The sequence below is a fragment of the Alligator sinensis genome, unplaced genomic scaffold (genome assembly GCF_000455745.1).
Source record: "Alligator sinensis unplaced genomic scaffold, ASM45574v1 scaffold472_2, whole genome shotgun sequence".
Taxonomy (NCBI): domain Eukaryota; kingdom Metazoa; phylum Chordata; order Crocodylia; family Alligatoridae; genus Alligator; species Alligator sinensis.
The window spans coordinates 297,433-317,688 of NW_005842378.1; the positions used below are offsets into that span (position 1 = coordinate 297,433).

Genomic DNA, 20,256 nt, shown 5'->3' on the forward strand with positions numbered 1-20,256 from the left:
TAGAGTGTAGGTCACCTTGCAGATAGGAGATGATACCCGCCAGATGCTAGTCGGAGTAGCCGATCAATTACCATATCCAATGCTCCCAAGATGCGACTGGCCAAAATTGTTAGCAGTGATAGCTTGCAAGAGACTGAAAACTTAAAATCAGGGAGACGTAGCATGAGAGGGGTGAACAGGATCAGTGACCCCACACGTCTCAGTCAACTTCAGGATGAGAATGGAACCCCAGAAGATGGATCAGAGGCTGGAAACGCACACAGCTGGAGGCAAAGAGACAGAGACCTGAAGCTCGGAGGAAAGAAGAACCAGGGCTGAGAGGCCCGAGGCTGTGCCCAAGGATGACCCTATTGTGGAAGGGTTAGCCAGAGACACCCACAGCTCACCCACACCCACCTCTGTCAGGGGAGGACACAGAGCCAAAGATGGATGTCAGTAACCTTTTTGAGGATGGGTGTTTTCAGTTGGAGCAGAGCCAGGAGGAGGGACTTCAGTATGTGCTCTGAGAACATCTAGCCCAATGTAATGGGGAGGTACTGAGACCAGAACTGATTAAGACAACCCTGAAATTTGAGGTAAGGTATTATCTCCTCTATAGAACTGAATGAGGAAAGCCTGAAGGAGAGGAGCCTGATACCATGATGATACCAGCAGGCCCTATTGAGGGTTGCCCATGAACTGCCTATTGGTGGACATTTGAGACAGGACAAAAAACAGAAGCTGGCATTTGGGAAAGGTTCTTTTGGCCAGGGTTACTTCAGGAAGTAAAAGATAATTGTGCTTCCAACCCTGTGTGTCAAAAGGTGGCCCCTAATTTTCCACCCAGGGCCACTTTGGTCCTGCTGCCTCTGGCAGAGGTTCCCTTTGAGCGGGTTGCAGTTGACACCGTGGGGCCATTACCAAGAAGTAGTGCAAGATATCAATACATTTTGGCCCTAATGGACTATGCAACCAGGTTCCCTGAGGCAGTACAGATGTGGACCATGTCTGCCCTGAAGGCAGCAGAGGAGTTGCTAAAAATATTCTCCCAAGTGGGTCTCCCCAAATAATTGTTGACTGAGCAGGGTACAAATACTGCAAGATTTAAGAAGGGCAGGAGTGACAGCCAATCTGGAAAAGCACACAATTAGGAAGGAGGAAGCACACCATCTTGGGTTTCATGTAGGAAGTGGCAAGGTGCAGCCGTTGATGAATAAAGTAGAAGTACTGTGAATGTATCAAACACCTTGAACAAAGAAGCAGGTGAGGGCTTTTTGGGACTGGCAAATTACTATAAAAAGTTTGTGCCTCTCTTTGCAGAATGAATGGTGCCTTGACAGAGCCAATATAGGCTGGAGCTCTGACCAAAGGGATTTGGACACCTGAGACAGAAAGAGCATTTCAGAAGGTGAAAGAAGCACTCTGTCTGCTCCCACTGCTGTATACACCAGATTTTAATAAATGCTTCATAGTAGGGCTCTCAGTCTTCACCCATACTGTTTTATAGTGGAACACCATACAAGTACTCGAAATATAAGTGCTGACTTCCTCTTGCAGCAATATGAGGAAGACGAATGTTTGGAGAAAAAGGAAAAACCCCAGACAAGAGAGAAGGGAGTGGGGCAGGCTGTGTAACAGGGAACCCTAGCCCTGTTACTAGAAAGTAGGGAAGCTCCTTTAAGGCTAGAGTCTTCAGGGCACAGCCTGCCAATAGAGCAGGGGTTAAAGGGTAGCCCCCACCATGCTGGTCAGCTGACTGGGGCTGCCACATGACTAGGAGAGAGCGCTCAGGGCCGAGCTATACAAGCCCTGGGTTGAGCCAGTGGGAGCCAGCCAACCCAGGTGGACACAGAGTATGGACTCCTGAATGCCCAGGGAACCAAAAGAAAACAGCTCTGCAGGTTGAGGTACAGGATAGAGAAACCCAGAGAGAAGGAGCCATGGGGTAAGCAGGCATGCTGTCTCTATTATTTTTCCTTTGTTATAGCCCAGGGGCTTAGTGTTTATGTTGTAGTTCAAACCGGATGTTTGGGATAAGGCTTAATGGGGAGATTTGGAGGCCTCATTAGTGCCCAGAGGCACATAACAGCCTTGAGCCATGCAATTAGCCCTTAAGGCAGGAGCTCCTCACCTCTGGAGCAAAGACCCAATCCAGGAAGCCCTAGAGCAGCTTCCCCTTTGAAAGCCAAAAGAAACACCAAGACATGGCAGGCGAGTGAAGGGGAGACTGTCCCAGAAGTGGACTAAAATAAAAAGGGGACTCTGAGGCACCTCAAGGAGTTCTCAACCACCCTGGGGATGGTGCCCGGTTACACCATACTTCCTCAGCTCGTTTTCAAGAAGGCTGTCGGAGACCGTATCAAAAGCCTTGCTAAAGTCAAGGTATATTAAGTCTACTGCTTTACCAGCATCCACAGAGCCAGTTATTTGAGTAAATAACTGAAAAATATTAGCATTTGCACACTTCAGAGTTAAGTACAACAATACATGTATTATTTCCCTGTCGTACCAGTGGCAAGACACTCAAGGTGCAGACAGTTTTTGCCTGATATGGCCCAAGAAAGTGCTCAACATCTATGACCAAACAAGTAAACAGCTGCAAAGTGCTTTAAAATATCCCAATCCAATGAAAAATCTGAACCCTGATTGCATGAGGGTTCAGATGAAGATGCTCCAAAACAGAGCGCCTTCAGTAACTTGTGTCTGTGTGCAGGGCTGGGCTGATGCAGCTCAGCCCTGCTCCCAGCACCATCTTCAGAATTTGGGGGGGGGAGGAAGGGAGCAGAGAGAGTTCAGTCTGGGTTTTTTTAGCCAGGGCTTGAGGGTGGGGCTTCAATGCACCTGCCCTACCCTCCAACACCATCTGGGCAACCCCCAGAATGAGCTCCCTCCAGTGCCTTTCTCCCCTCCCATTCTGAAAAACAGCACCAGGGCTGGGACATGGGGAGGGGCATTGCTAAGGAAGAGCAGCTGCAGGCTTTCAACCACTCGAAACAGCAGCTCAATTCCCCAACTCTTAGGACCCCACAGCAAACCCTGCACTAGATTGTTGTAACCAATTGTTGTAACTAGATTTTTGCAACTCATGGAGCTTATAGTAAAGCTCCATGAGTTACAATGGGGAGCTGCAGTTCTATATGACTCGTCGTACCCTTGTCTCCCATTGCTACCTATGACATCTTGTAAGGTGTCTTTGGTATTTCTGCTTTTGTGCCTTGAAGTTGTAAGAATTTGAAGAGGTAATTTTGGTGTGAGGTAGCAATTTTGGGAAGTCTTTCAGTTGCTTGTGAATACAGGGAACTAGACTCAGTGTCCCAGGAAGCCCTTGCCAGTTCTATGCTAGAAAAGAAACACATGAATCACCTACTCCTCTTGGGTAAAGTTATGAAATCACGTTTATATTGCCAAAACTGGAAAACATTTTGATTCAAGTCCTGTCCTAATTGGTGGAACATACATATTCTTGTTTACCTGCAGGACATAATTCTGAAGTCCGTAACCATTTCACTTAGTAGCAGTCCTTTACAAAGTCATATTTTAAGATCTTGATTTGATTTCCAATCCTAGATCCAGGGCTCCCTAGGCCAATGATTTAGAGTAATATGAAGAACAGGAACACTCAGTCATCAGAGAGAATGTAGTGATTTTCATTGATCAAAAGCTAGCTAGCTAGCGAAGATGTAATTGAGAACTGTACCAGGTGTCTTTCAGAATTATTTTCTCTCAGCTGGAATCACTGTGGTCATAAGAGTGTTTTTAAGCTACTAAGACTCCTCAGAATTCCAAGAAACAAAAGGTAATTTCTTCTCTTGAATCAGAAACAGAAAGAGTAATTAAACATGGGCAGCCATGCTTTTAAATGGGAAATAGCATCTTTCAGAAAGTCAGGTCTCAACTAGCATTCTTCACAACAAAAAAAAGAAAAAAAAGGGGCACAGTCTGCAGGAAGACTTTGTATAAACTCTCTATATTAAAATACATTTCTGTCCTTTCTTTTTCTGCTTTCCCAGCTGCAGTCCCAACAGCACCAACTCGAAGAGTGCTAGCAGCCAACTGTGTAATTCTATACACAGGATTTCAGCTGACAGAATTTAGGTCAGGGACTGTCTACATTCCAGCAGAGAAGGGATTTTCTTTTTTTTTTTTGTTTCTTTTTTTAAACTCCCTAGTAACATCTCCCCTAAAATCCAAAATATACTCCAAATTACTTGGTAATCAGCAATTTATAAAAGACTGCAAAGAACAAGCACCATTCCAGACATAATTGTTTATTAATCTATGATTTTTTTAAAAAAATTGTACAGCAGTGTACCAATTTGACAGGCAAAACTGTTCACAACAGCAAGTGTTTCAGTTAAAAAGATCTTGTAGTTTTTACATAATAAATATTTATGGGATTATAAAAAAAAATAATAATTCTGCTAAAAAGTTTCAGAATTTAAGAAGTGGTACCTATAGGGAAGCACCTATAATTTAAGCACCTACTTGCATCACCATATTGTTTTGCTTTTTTTTTTTTTTTTTTTAAAGCAGTAGAAAGAGAAACTATACACACTCAACAAAACAGACTACTGTTTACTACAGACAGTGTGATAATCCATTATAGATGTCACAGTATATATTTTTTCCTGCACACATTCACATTATGGTGATCTGCATTGCGCATGCCTACCTACCCAGAGCAGTAAGCTACTCATAAGTTACCTTTGTTACTGACCAACGTTATGAAAGCAGAGAGCAAGCAAAAACAAATGCATATGAACCAGTCATAAATTCCTCATAAACAACTTATGTTCTTATAGACATAAGGATGTCTTATGTAATACTGGAAGGCTGTAAAGTAGTAGCAGAATGTTCTTTGGTTCAGAGTTGGCATTTTTTCAGTAAGCCCTGCTCAACAGAACAAAATTAGGAATTTTGGCTCTATTAAAGTAAAATGCAGAAGTTACATGCATAAATGTTTGTGCTAGGCACCATCTTCATTTAAAAGTCTTAGTGAAAGTGGACAGTTGATCAACATTATGGGGGTGCGAGGCGCACAAAAACACAGCTACTTCAGAAAGTAGTCTCCCCTACAAACAAGATTTTTTTTTTTTTAATTTACTACATGCTGTTCTTTGCAACATGCAGAATTTTTAAACAAGAATGGAAAAAACTGAATTCAGAACTGCAGATACAGATTAAATTAACAGGAGGATGGCAGGAGCAATGGTAAAGAAAGTGAACAACTGATGCTTACATCTCGAAACCTGACAAATGCACAAGATTGAGTACCACAGAAGCTGTCAGAGACTAGATGTACTAGACCACTGGTACTTAACTTTTTAGATTCAAGGCACCTCTCAGTAACATTTTTTAAATTGGGAGCATGCAAGTTGAGAATCTGTTGTACTGCCTCTGTTTATATCATTGGTTCTCAACTGGGTGCTGTTGCCACCACAGTTGGATGGAACTGCCCAAACATGCCTGATATGCAGCCAGATAAACCCACTCTTGATGAAACCTTTCCCAGTCTGTTTCTAGGGGTGGGAGAGGCAGAGGCCCTCAAACAATTTCACCTGCCTGAGATGCATTTCCAGAGGGGGAAGTCAGATAACAAGGGCTGCAGTAAAACCAGGAACTCCTGCCTGCGTTAGGCTTATTGGAATGTATATAATGCACTCAGGACAATTTTACCTGGCTACCACCATGGCAGCACTCACGCAAGGGTCTTATAGCAGCCTAGCTGAGAGCCATGGCACTAGACACTGGCAGTAAAGCGATAAATGTGGTGGTGATACAGTTACATCAGATAAGGGAAGAAATAATCCTCTAGCTTCAGGGCAGAACCTGGTTTTAAGCAACAGGTTTAAAAAAACAACTCTACCGGTACAGGTGGGTTATTTCTTTCCCCTCCCCACCAAATTATTCGAAAGCTCTGGCACTTCTGCCACAGAGTTAAAATAGTGAATTAGATGGACCACTGGTAAGACTGAATATGGCTATAAGATGTTCCACACGCACTAGCTGCATGCACATGTGCAGGGGGGATGGGGGGGAAGAATTACAAAAATCCACACTACAAGTTTAAAAAACCAAACATGCATTTTGTTTCCTTTAGGGGAATGATGCCACTGTAATTTGGTCTATTTTTTTCATTAATATTTGCAAGAAAGAGGCTGGTATGGAGCACCAACAGACTAACATGAAAAGAGAATAGATATGATGCTTTAGTTGTTCTACAGAGTATTATTACAAACTGACTGACCAATAGGTCTGAGATTGCAACAAAAGTTAAGATAATTTTTCTTGCAAGGAATATTGATGTTCAGTTGCAGATTGTGTGGACACAAATTTGATGATTCACCCTCGCCTTCCTCAGGTCATGCTATAAGACATGCTTCTATGCCAAAGCATTTCTAAAGAACTAGAGCAGAAGAAAACACAGTGGTATGCTTCAAGGTAAAAACCCAACAATTAATTAAATGGGCAGGATGGGAACTGGATACGTCTCTTTCAGATGGATTTCAGTGTTTTCTAACCATGCAGACTAACATCGTTAACCTCAGTTTCAGGATTAACAAGAAGACCAAGTTAAACTTCACTTGAATTGTAAGTTTCTGTTATTATACAGTCCCTATGGAATCTCAATAAGGACCAGAAAAGTAATATTGTCCCTATGATTCTTTACTTATACATAGATCATGGGAAACACTCAGATAAAACAAAACTAGCAGTAATTAAAATAATTCTAGATGCCATATCAGCTTTAGAGATTTATTCTTTAAATGTTGTTCTTGACTACATTTCAAAATGTTAGTAGCTAAGGGATGTGGCTTGTAAGATTTATTCCTAAAAAACTTAAAAACTTGTTTGTTTGTTAATAGATTAGTTATTTATTTTTACCACATTTTTGGTATGTGGTCTCTCTCATCCAGTATACCAAATGTCCACAAGGAAACTAAGTGTGAAACTAGATTAGACTAATGCTACATAACACAATAAATAATCACAGGAAAAGATTAAGGACAAAGACACACATGCATATAGTAGAACACTTCACAAAGCAACCACTTCATCTCTGACCTTACTATCCTCATGCTCAAAGGAAGTTTCCAAAACACCTTCAACAGACAAACTTAGGAACAATAATTCATTAGACGACTGGACACTAATCCAAAAGACTGAAAACCTATACCATGGCCACTGAACATCTTGATAGATGGAAGGAAGGGAGACAAAGTCAGTCACAGCCAATGGTGCTTGGCAGTGGTGAGTGAAAAGAACCTGATCGATATATGAGCAGCAAGCCTTCTCACAGTGGCTACAGGTCCACTGATCAGATGGAGGTTGTTGAAGCATACTCTGCTTCCTGGCTCACCTAAGGGCCTCAACCTGGGCTCTCTGACAGCTCTGTGGTGAATGAACCAGCTTTGACCTGGCTTCTCCAGACTGAGTGGTTGTAGGCAGAGTTCTCCCAGTTATCAGTGGGAATATTGAATTTCCTGAGACCTTGCTTGACTTTGTCACTGTATCAGAGCTTTGGACTTTATCTATGTTGCGAGCAGTTCTCGAGTTGGCCATAGAGCACAGCCTTTGGCAGACAATCTTGAATCATGCGCTCCATGTTTCCCAGCCAGCGAAGCCTGTGAACAGCCAGTGTAGTCTGCATAAGACAATAGACCAGTCCTGTCAAGGATCTCCTTGTTGGTGATCCATTGGTCTCAAGTGAGTCCAAGATTTTTTCCGGAGACAATGAAAGTGGAAGCTGTTCAATCTCTGCTCCTGCTTGGATTCCATGACCCAGCTGTCACAGCCATAGAAGGAGGGTACTGAGGACACAAGCCTGATGGATGTACACCTTTGTGTTCAGAGTTAATAGCTTGCTGTTCCAGGCACGTGAGGTAAATTTGCCAAGCGACAGAGGCTTTGCATTAAAATCTCTATCAAGGCTAAGTGAGCTCTATCTTGGCTCAACTCTTACCAGAAGTGATTTACACTGTCCAAAGCTTCATTATTAACAGATTTTGGGTGGGACATTGGTGCCCTACAATACGACAACTGTTTTCTTGATACTGATTGTCATGCCAAACTTGATGCATGCATCAGAGAAATCAGGCGAGTTAAAAATGAATGCAGCGTCATTTGCAAAGAGCAGATCCCGAATATTCAACTGGGCAGCATACATTTTGTTCTGAAATCATCTGATGTTGAACAAGCTGCCATTCATCCTTGATTCAATTAGTATGCCAGATTGAGAGTTTCCAAAAGTGTATTTAAGAAGGATAGAAAAGATGCCAAACCTAGTAGGTGCTAAAATACAACCTTGCTTCATCCCAGTGTCAATGATAAACTCAGATGTTTCATTTTCATACTGTTTCACTTATACCAAGTTCATGGTATAAATTTACCCTCTACCTAATTCCTGCCAATTTTTCTTCACACCACAGGTGATAAGTGACCCTGTTCCTTTCTTCTGCTACCCCTATCGGTTTTTCTTTTCCCAATACGCAGCCCTAAAGACTGTTTTTGGTTCCTTCCTGTACCCGTCTTTTCTTTGGACCTGAAGAAGAATGCACTACATCTAAAAGCTTGTTCAAGTCTATCCTGACCATGCAGTTGATTCTATAAAAGATAGTGAACCACAAAAATTCTTGTACTTCCTTTATTTCCTGGACCATCACTAAAAATCACTCCAACGCTATTGGCTGTATTTTTATTTTAAATAAACTTAGAACAGCTACTATTTAGTACTGATCAACATCTGTTCTAAATTGTAGCATCTCATTTAATATGGGGACAAGAGAAGAAGAGAATGTAGAAACCCAAGTTGCAGCAGATCTGCCCTTGTGACATGGTATGTACATACTAAGGAGATTAGAACAAGTCACAGACCAGAGATTCCATCCAAGTCCAGTCATATCAGAACTTAGCATTAAGTCTCTCCAAGAAGGAAACGTACTAAAAAGTGCTCTCATCACTGTGCCAAAGGATTAACAATAAATGCAACTGCAGAGGAACTAGCAATCCTAACAACCAGATGCAAAGGCAGTGTCAAATGAATCCCCTGAAACAATGTTGTGATACTCAATATGTTGTTGTGACACTGAACTGCAATGTCAGTGTTTCTTTTTCAGGATAATGCTGGAACAGCAGCACTAAATACTTCTCCTGATTTCTTATATTGCAGTTGAGAGGGAATTAGGAACAGCATCAAAATGTCTTAACACAAGACTAAGAAGGCTGTGCAAAAGGCCTCTTTCAAATGAACCAATACAAGACACCAAGAATCCTTGAAACCAAGAAAGGTCACAGCCCAAAAAAGAAAATGACCTTCTTAAATTAGGTCCAGAAGGGCATGGAATTTGAACTGCCTATTATTTTACAGATATGAGGCATTTGGGCCTTACACAACTCAGTGATCAAGCAAAAATAAGTCCCCTCCTCCATCAAAGAAAAAAAGCACAAGGAGCTTATCTGTCATTCTCAACTGCAGTGATTAGACCTTTCAGTTGTAATCTAAGGGTTTTTAAATGAAAAACTAGTATCAATATCTTCATCTTATTTTTATGCTACTTTGGAAAGTCTTGGCCTTTATGTGTACCGACATGCATAAAAAGGCACCCAAAGAAACTCAGCAGTAGCGTCCCCTCCTTGTCTGGCAGATAGTTTTAAAAAAAATCTCTACAACAAGTAAAATAAATGATGGAACAGCAGCAGTTAGGACCCATACATTTTTTTAAATAATCTGAAATACAAATTATAGAAGTATGTTGCCATGTGACCAGGCACCTGTAGCCCCAGTGGGCACTGTTTTCCCAGACAAGTTCTGAAGCTCATTACTGCCAGGGATAATGCACCACTTAAGTGCGACTGCAAAGGCCATCTCAAAGAATACAAAATTTGCTGAGAGTTTGTTCACTGCTCAGTGGCAGATTGAAGTTTACTTTGAAACAGTCATATTAGCTCTGCAACAGATTTTGAAGCTTCCAACATCTGTACAGTTTGATGTGGAAAGCTTTTCACCAGAACGAGTCAGAATTAGTCCTTATTTTCCAAAAATAGTCTTTTGCTCTTCATCTCCCCCATCTGTTTGAAAACAAGAATATCTAAAAAGAAGCTTCATACAAATTATTAATATGCAAGTGCATTTAGTAAGAATACTTTGGTAAAAATTAGTCTAATTTGCCAAAAGGTGGTTAATTCAAAAAATAGAACTGTAACCCTCAGTTGAATGATACCATTTCATTTGGGATAATGCCAAATCAATCTGTTACAATCAACTGGGAAAGTATGGATTTTAGAGTGATAGCTCTACTTAGTAAACTCAAAATAAGGCCATTTACTGAGAGTTGAAGCAACTATTGTTCCAGTCTCAAGCTTTCAGTCACACATGTACAGAGTTATTCTCCTCATCACTGAATTCCAAATGCCCCTATTTTATTACTACAGAACATTCCAGCATCTACAAATGGAAAAGATCTAGCTGACAATGAAGCTCAGAACCTAGCATGTTCATGGGAAGAAGAAAATGCTTTAAAAGAAAATACTGACCACTCCAAGAGTCTCTCTCCTCTCTGTCCCCTCATTGATCCAGAAGACCTCCCATGCTCCCTTAAATTCTCATCAATTCTGGCCCTGTAAATAGCAGCAGCCACCATAGAAGGTCTAACTAACTCCAGCTGGCTAAAACACATTCTATCTTTGCCAATTTGGCAACTTGATTGCATGCAGAAAACAAAATGTTACTAATGACTGCTAATTCAGATTTGCCTTTTCTGACAATTTTTCATATACATGTTTTTCACGATATTAACGATTACCTACAATAGCTGTTTCGTTTGTTACGCTGTTCGTATTACTGAAGTGCCTAGGAATCCTAGTCATGAACCAGAACCAATTGTGCAGGACTTTGTACAAAAACAGAAAAAGAATGACCGTCTGTCTCAAATAGCTTCTATAGAAAGACAAAACAGAAACAGACAGGAGATACAATGAGACAGTATCAACCAGCATTTTAAAGTAGTCACAGTGTGAATTCTTTTCCAGGCACTACAACAAAAGAGTTTTAAGGAAGGATGTGAAGGCAAACAAAGATATAGGCTTTACAGAGGCATTTACAAATGGCTCTTTTCAAGCATGAGGAACAGGCTGTTTGCAATTCTAGTGTCCCTTTGTTTTCTCACAAGTAGATGATGAAAATTACTATCATGGGCTAATCTGCAGTAGGAATGCTCAATATTTTGATAATGAACAAGAGATGATATAGGATTTGCATAGGTTGCAAAAGGCTTTGAAAGCAAAAGTATTATGTTGATGCAATAGAGACGGGGAGAACAGTGGAGGAATACAAAAAGAAGGGTGTCAAAGTGGCAAGCTAAGACTTTTTTTTTTTTTTTTTTTTTGCAGTAGCACTGATGAACGAGTGGGGCAAGACTACATTTGTGAAGGGGAGGGAGAAGTGTGGGAGATGAAAGCTGGGACAAGTGTGTTTCTACTGTACAGAAAACATCACATCATGGGGAAGTTAAATGAAATTGACATAACTTGTATAGAAGAACATGAAGAAGCCAGAGTTGAAATGGACACCTAGTTTATGGACTTTAGTGACAGGTAGCATGGTGATTCTGTCCCCAGTGAAGGACAAAGGAAGTAGTGGAGAGTCCCTCACAAAAAAGGTTAAGACCTCTTTTAGCAACACTGAGCTTTAATACTGGCTAGTTATGGAAAGCGTATCAGAGAAGTGGTCTGAAATTTTTATCTTCAACAGAAGGTTGCATGCCTGGAGTAGAGGAATGAGATGTAGTCAAATTTGTATTTATGATGCGATTACCCAAAAGATAAAAAGTATAGAGAAAGAAAAGGGAACAAAAACAGAGCTCTACAACTCCTTTACAGAAAGCTGAAGATATATTGAGAAGTTTCACCATAGAAACAACTTAAAAATTACAAAGAAAACCAGGAGATCAGTGTCATAGAAGCCAACAGAGAATAATTTCAAGATAAACATGGTTGACAAGTCAGGGAGGATGCAAATAGAGTACTGGTTCTTCAGTCTGCTTTTGACAAGAGCAGTTTTAATAGAATGCAAGGGGCAGAAGATAACAGAGGGTCTGTGGTGGATTTGCTAGGAAAAGCTGCAGATGTTTTCACAGCATTGTACCGATTTGTACAGTATGTGTTTACCAAGCTATGGTAAAGACATGGGCAGTTTTAGCTATAGAACATATACTTTAAGGAGCTCCTGATAGTATGTAGAGGTAGCTTAGCAACCATCCTATTTGTGGAAGTCTAAATTTGATAACCTGAATTATGATATTCAGGGTGGTACTGCATAAGAACTAAATTAATCAGTTTAGAAATGGGATTTTCTGTACATTGCAAAGAAACACAATTAGACAACTTATCTATAGACTACAAAGTATGATGACTAAAACAGGACACTTCAGAGTACTGCCAGAAAGTAAGGGAGGAGAAAGCTGAGGGGACAGAACTCAGTTTTGAAAGGGAGAAAATGGTCTCTGAAAGGGAAAGATTATAGGTATGTCATATGTAAAAATACTTCATCAATACCATCGCTATGCAGAAAACATAATTCTTAAATCAAACAAACACATATAGTATTACACATATGCTTCTCAGGTTAGGATGCATCGCATGAAGCCAGACTATTTGTCCATCAAGTCCAAAAACCTGGTAATCTTCCCCAAATAATGTCCTTCTATCTTTATAATATCTACATCTGTTTTTGGAAATATTTTAAAAACAAATTTGCTCTCTATTTTTTGCAGACATTACTATTGTTGCTTCAATCCTGAGCGATATCTAAACAAGAATGTAGCTACTGTCACATTTAACCAGATTAAAAAGATAGTTGAGTTGGAGCTCAACTGCCATTTATTATTAAATAAAATGGATTAACTCATCCATTCATGCTACATTAGTTTCTTATGTACCACTTCATTTGATAAAACAGATTCACTCCTCCAACACAAGCAATCAATATTTCCCAGCACACACCTTACAAATAAACAAATACTTCCACCCCCACCATTTGTGGTCCAATTCAAGCTCACAAGATTAGTTTTAAACTTCTTTGTAAGTCTAATGTAAATAATAAGCAGGCTAAAGGGGCCATTGCCTATTATTGTAGCATAACTAAGGAATTTAAAAACCAATACATTTTTTATTGGAAAGATAAAAAGTTAACTTCTGAACTCTACCTCAGTTTTAATTTTGAGAAAGCAAGTAGTTAAAGATTTAACTATGATATTCTACAAAACAAAAGAGAAAAAGCCTCAATAAAACTAATGATTAGTTAGTATTGGAACTTCATTGCCATTAGTGCATAATAACATAATTCCCATAATTCCCATGGGTAATAACATACCCATTTAGACTTCATCAGTTTAAGGTATGAAGCCATGATTTGTTCTGGTGAGCAAACAGAATTTTAAAATATTTAGCATTTTGTTTACTATCAGAAAGTTTATAGCAGTTATCAAAAAGCCGATTTGTTTAAACACCAAGCAAGCATGGACATATGAATATTCCTAACCTGTAAAATGATTCCTCCACATTATATCAGCGAAACTCATTGGTGGGCCACTGGGAGGGTAGTGTTTACCTTTCAGAGGCTCATGATCAGTCCTTATCATATCCATTAAGGAATTTTCCAAAGAGTGCAAGTTAAAAGTGTCATAGGGCCTATTCCGGTCCTAGAAGGAAGAAAAACAGGGGAAAAAAAAAGGAAAGACTTAATCATCTCCTAACATAAGCACACTTCTCATTGTATTATTTCACCATGATTTTTACATTCCTTGATGTCACTTTTTAATATGTATAATAAAATTAGGATAGATTCTTATTTCAGTTTACTATTGTTAAACAGAGAGCTGGTGCAACTGCTATAAGGTAAGAGAAATAAACTATCAGTATAAGTATGGAGAGATTTTTACTATCCCTCTCTAAACAGAGGGGCGAGTTATTCTTAAAAAAAATAAAATCACACACACAACACTTAACTAGGACTTAGAAACAAAACTCCGTTTAGGATGTGACAGATTAGATGGTCTGGAAGAGTACATTTGAAGTCTGGACCATGACATACGTGTACAGATACCTCCGATGACTCTTAAGCTAGTTCGGACATCGTAAATAGTGTAAATACTTAACCAGAGCACTCCACCCAGAGTGATTATTACCCCTACTGAGAAGCAGGGTATATCAGTTCAAGCATGATGCTGTGCTAATTCAATGTTACTCCTTTCAGTCCCCAAACTTGCTCATTATGTTGCATAGGTATAACCACAAAACTTAGAGATAGTATCTTTGTTTACAGCTGCTTCCTCCGTTCCCAGACAGGCTGTTACTCTAAGGCTGGAAACAGGTCTTTGCTGGAGTGCAATCAGCTGTACTGCAATACAGCACAGCCGTGCTTTTGGGACATCTCTGGATGTCTCCAGTTGCCATGCCTCAGCTGGGGGTGTATCTGCAAGCAAAAACCCCTATTTGCAGATGTGACCCATGTAGGAAAACCACAGAAATGCCCTGCAGGGAATTTCCCCACAGGCATCATCTGCAAGTGGGTTTCCCCCCCACTTGCAAGTATTCCCAGAGAGGAATCCCCTCAAGAGGGGATTTCCCCAAACATGCCTGTAAGGACAAAGGGAGGAACTCACACAGGGGTCCCCTGTACCCCACATTTGCAGGCATGCACAGGGAAATCCCTCTGCACACCTACAACACAGAGGGGAAGGAACCTTTTTAGGAATTCAGCCCACTTCCATGCTTGCAAGGAAATCCTCTACAGAGGGAGGACCGACCCTGCACAGGGTGTGTATCTGCAAGTGGGGATCCCCTGTTTTTCCTTGCTTATCCTCTGGGGATACTCTAGGTAAGCATGGACAAGCAAGGCAGGGACTCCTGTGGCTGGAGCGGGGGTGATCCTTTCAGGAATTCCCAGCATGTGCAGGACTGGACCCCTAAAGCCCAAAGAGTTCCTGCCCCAGGGAGGTTAGAGAACCTTGGCAGCCTCATACTGCCTGAGCTTTTCCACCATAAGCAAAACATGTGAGCCACAATAAAAGTGGCCCGATTTAATACTACCTTCTGTCTAAGCCACAAATATGAGCATCTGTGGCACAACAGAAGGTAGGGACATCTGTTTGCTTTCATTTTTTTTTTTTATGGCAGCACAAAGTTGACTTCTGCTTCTACTCTTAAGTAAAAGAGAAGTAGATTAGAGTTCAGGTAGTCAGCAGGCAGTCTCCCAGGAGGGCACTATGGCTCCCCATAAAATGGTAGAGCCTCTCACAACATAAGGAGATGTGCAGTGTAGTGTGCAAGGCAGAGCAAAAAGCAGGCAAGAATAACTTACAGGCTTTAGTACTCCCAGCTCTAAGAAAATTAAAAACACTTACATTTGGCAAAAATATATCTGAGGGTTTTTTCGTTTTTGGTTTTTTTGTTCAGATCTCATTATTGTTAAGCCTAAATCAGCTTGAGATTCTTTGTACAGACCTTCACTTTTTGGGGATTTTTTTTCCATCTTTACAAATTAAAAAACACAAATTAAAATGCTTTTCTTTTATGAAATCTGGTAATAAGTGACCAGTTTTACTTTCAACACCTTAAACACATATTTCTATCCTTAGCAAAAATTTGTCTATAAATTATGCTTTAAAACTGAAAGCTTATGCCAAGGACAACAGATGCTTGAGATTTAATTTTGCAGAATAACATAGGATTACAGAATTTAGAGAGGACAGCATCATTTACTTACCCCACCATTTTAGATACCCACTGGAATTAAACAAGAAAAAGTACTTGGGGGTTGGGAAGGAAGGAGGGGAAAGTCAGAAGTTGCTGAAAATATTGCTTTATTACAAATACTGGAGAGAATCTAAGAGGTAAAAAAACCCTATGAGATTTTAGATAGACAATTCTATTCTCTTTAAAAATGCACATTTTTATGCAATAAACACTTAATGCATGCTTAGAAAAAATAGGGGAAATAGGATTAAAGTCTTAGAATATTTGAAACCATGGAAGAACTGACTATGTAAAAAAAGTTAATAGGACTAAACTAAGCAAAAACAGGCTGAGGAAAAAGGAAGAAGGGTCAAATAAATTATGGAACTATTGAATAATTATAGAATATTCTTATGGAAATGCTAGAATTTCTGCTGCAAATATTATTGAAACTTCACAGCTAGACAAAGCATGCGACAATTTAGCAACAACAATCCAGTCATAGAATGGATAACCTAATAAGTTCTCTCCATTTCTAAATTCTAGAGTTAATTTAATTTAATGCATCAGATACCTCATTCTAGTTAGAAAGTGTTTTACAAACTCAAAATTCATACACTAGTCAAGTTTGTTCAAAACATTATTAACAAACAGGGAAGCAGCAGTGGGCGAGAGAAGATATATCATTAATTTTTTCTCCTAGTGTGCCATGCACTACATTGATTTCAACTACAGAAAATAAAAGTTGCCACACTCCACTGTGTAGACTATAAACAGTGTCTGGTTTATACTCAAAGCTACAAAGTCTAAATTCCCTTCCAAGCTCTGTCACTTCCAAACCATCAGATAGGCAAGAACTTAAGTACAAAAGCTTTACCAAAAAGTAGCCACAGCATCTGTAAAAACTATTTTTATTACAACTGCTTTGAACTTTTGCGAGGGATATAAATCTAATAAATAAATATTTAAAGCAAGTTTGCCTAAACATATGAAGAAAATATTCCTCTAACAAATAGTCTTCCATTCTCACAAACTGGTTAAGAAAACAGAAGACATTGAATTAAAAGATATAATGCTTATGATTTTGTTCAACTGCCCACAGCCATTTTTCCAACCTTAAGAACAGATAAAAATATGGGTCAACAAAAAAAACTCCCTAGGTAGGAATCTTCACATTCCAAAGGATTCCATGTACCTACAAATTTAGTTGAATTATGTACTTTCAACTGACTCCTAGGATTTTAGGAATTTAGTAACATCTGAACAAGAGAATTAACTTCACCTGTTGAGCGTAGCTTAACTATGGCATGGTGAATAGGCACCAGCCCCAGGCCCTGACTACTGATGGGGTGCTGGAGTCACCCCCCACCCCCAACCCAAGGAATCTTTTTCCATGGAATGCACTATCCTGCAGGAGCCAGGCAGAGCAGCACTGCACCCAGCAATACCTGGGAGGTATGGGGTCAGCAGATTGGTTTTTCCCCCTCATTCTTGGGGCTCTTTGCCACAGCAGGTATACTCCTGTGCCCAGTAACATTTGGGGGTGCAGGGGGAGTGAATAGAGCACCAGGAACAGCACTCAGGGAGCCTAGCCATGGGGATGCTGCTGCCGGAGCTAATGTTGCTATAGTGCCACAGTCACCACCATCTTCATTGTGCAGAGAGCAGCAGCAGGTAAGGCTCACATACCCTCCATTCCTCCCCACAGCAACTTGCTCTCCAGGGGTCAGCATACCCCCTCCCACACCAATCCCAGGCAGTGAAGGACCTCTTTTCACCTCTGCTGCTGAGCATTTTGTAGCCATCACTGAAGTAGTGCATGAAAATAATGCATTTCAGCTTGCGGTAAAAAAACGGTGTCATACTGAAGCTCATGTGATGTTACTCGTACTTTCAGCATTTAATTCAGACACCATTATTATCAAGGTCAATGCTGTCCTCCAACCTACACACAAGAAAGCAGACATTTATCCTCTGCTATTTAGTCTCTGCTGAACCCACACATTTTTTTTCTTTTCTCATCTATCCAATCAAGTAGATTGATAGCTTAATTCAAAGTCCAAGTTATTCAAAACAATTGCTTTTTGTGAAGCAATGGATTCAAGTTGAGCCCTCTAGGCCATGGACAGGCATTTATAAGGCTAAATACATCCTGTATGGCTATAAAAAGGAGCAAATAGTCATCTGAGCTGTTTGTAATGCTACAAAGTGCAACAAACTTTAATCTCTTTCAAGGAGGAACTTCCCAGGGGGGCTACATGCTCTAGCACCGTATGTAATATCTGTACAGTTATACAGCTATAGGGGTCTCTAGGACTGCTAGCATCCCAGTCCTCCACTCACCCTCTGTTCCAAGGGAGAGGGAGGGAGAGAGGGTGATGGCTGGTTTCTGGATAGCCTGCCCAACCACAAACAGTAAGAGCCCTACTGGGGGCTCCCACTACATCTGCCACTTCAGAAGCTCCTGCAAGAGCTGGGACTCTTAAAGCAGCAGTGGCAATTCCTGCCCCAGGAACTGTGGGTCTGCCTGGTTTCATGGTCCAGCTGATCAGCAGAGCTGGACAGCAGGGGCTCTGAGCTGCCCCTACAGCCAACAGACCTGCAGGGGAGAGGACAAAGCGATCAGGCTCCCCAGGAAGCAGCCCTCTATCCTCCCTGATCAAAGCGCTCATCAATGGAGGTGACTCTTATCTTTCTAACCAGGGAACTGCAACATGTATGTTCCCAGTGCTATATTTTTGTAGTGCTAAAGAGTGCTGAGACATTTGCACCACCAAATTAATGCCTGTCTGTGCCCCTAGAAACAACAAAGACAAAAATGTTGGTTACCGAAGCCGACTGCTTAATGTTCCAGAAATTAAAAAAAAAACCTGAGCAGTTGGCTTCCTTTAATGCATACTTTCTTTAGCTAAAGACATTCTGGACTTTTTGTATTTCTGTATTATGATACATCACTAGCTTGACTCAAAAGAATCTAAGTCATAACTACCCCCCACAATCTTATTTTTTCTGGTTTACACATTGGGTAAGCATTACTCAGACATATTAAAAAGAACACTGGATTTATGAATTAGATAAAAACCTACCAGTTATGGTATTATCATCAAGTACCTTTTTTTTAGGCAAACTTTAACAATGATATCCCTACTCACCAGTCAAAAGAGGCTAGCCAAAAGACTAGTGAAAAAGGATAATTAGTACATTGATTACCAATAGAACAGTTGATTTTGAGAATAGATGTGGAGCTTAGCTTAGCTTTTTAAAGACTCTGCATTTATGAATTTATAGATTGTCAATATAACTTTGAAAGTCAGAGTAAAAAAAAAGTTCAGTTTTATCCACAAAAAACACTCTTAAAAAAAGCTTTAAAGGTTGTAAGATCAAGCACTCAAAAGAAAGGAACTGGAAGTCCCACAATTATGGTTTTCTGTACAACCTTAATTCAGCTCCCCTGTGCATTGTGAAAGTCTTTAACTAGATGATCACATGTGATTTTCAGAGATCTTTTTCCTTATTCAGTTCATGCAGTTAGTGGCTCTGATGCTGAATCAGGGTTGTATAATAGGAGGCTTTGTTTACAGTAGTCTGTCTCAACCTTCCTGCTCCTAAGGCCTACCTACTAGTCCACCTACCTACTAACTATCCCACAATACCACATAGCCTGTCTGCAACTCCATGGTCCACCTCCCCTAGATGGCTGCACAGGTCACCAGCCCATTAATGTCTAACCCACCTCCCAAACCAGAACATACCTCCTTTGCGATTTACTTATCAGGCATACTGCAGAGATACCCAAGCCAGCTCTCCCCACAATAACTTTAAAATGGAAGGTGCACAACCACCTCAGTGTGCCCTGCACCTGGCCAGTTTGTTCCACCTCTTAGAAGAGATAGTTGGCTGCCATAGTGCAACACTGCGGACAGGCTATACTGCTTACCATAATGGAGCCAGTAGATGCAGAGCAGCCTGGCACATGAACATTTTGGGGGCCTGATTTCTATTCTCTTCCTGCCTTTGAAGGCCTACCTGTAGCACCTCAATGAACCATTGATTGAGGTCCACTGGCCTACAGGACCCTGCTTCCACATTTTTTTTGCAAAAGCTTAAAGATGTAATTGAGGCATGAAACTACAGGCAGACAGCAATTTCATGTTTATCTCAGCCAAATACATCCCTGGAGAGCTGAATTCTTTCTCCATCTGAGAAGAATACCACAAGATGTTAGGCAAGCCATTTAAACCAATGTTTCACAAATTTAAGTCAATAATTATTTACTCCATTTTCTTGGTGCTCAGTTTGAGTTTGAGACCTGATTTGCCCAAGTGCTAAGCACTCAAAAGAACTGCACATCAGTGTGCAACTGAAGCCAGTCAATGGAAGTTGTGCTTTGATCATACGAAGGGCTACTACTGAACAGTCTAAAAACAATCCAGTAATACAAGTCTCAAAATATCAAACTATACAATGAACAATGACGAGAAAATAAAATACTGAGTAGCTGCTCTCTAAGTGAGCACCACTCATTCTGTGCACTCAATGCAGCAG

At 40.5% G+C, this 20,256-nt stretch overlaps 1 protein-coding gene across 1 annotated transcript in view; it reads right to left on the reverse strand.

Moving 5' to 3' along the window:
- The window catches only part of CPEB3 (cytoplasmic polyadenylation element binding protein 3), a 172,267-nt gene that overhangs the window by 108,398 nt on the left and 43,613 nt on the right, over positions 1-20,256 (reverse strand). The window contains exon 4 of the mRNA XM_025210887.1: positions 13,586-13,676. Coding sequence (XP_025066672.1) covers positions 13,586-13,676 — 91 coding nt within the window. The remainder of the gene's footprint in view (positions 1-13,585; positions 13,677-20,256) is intronic.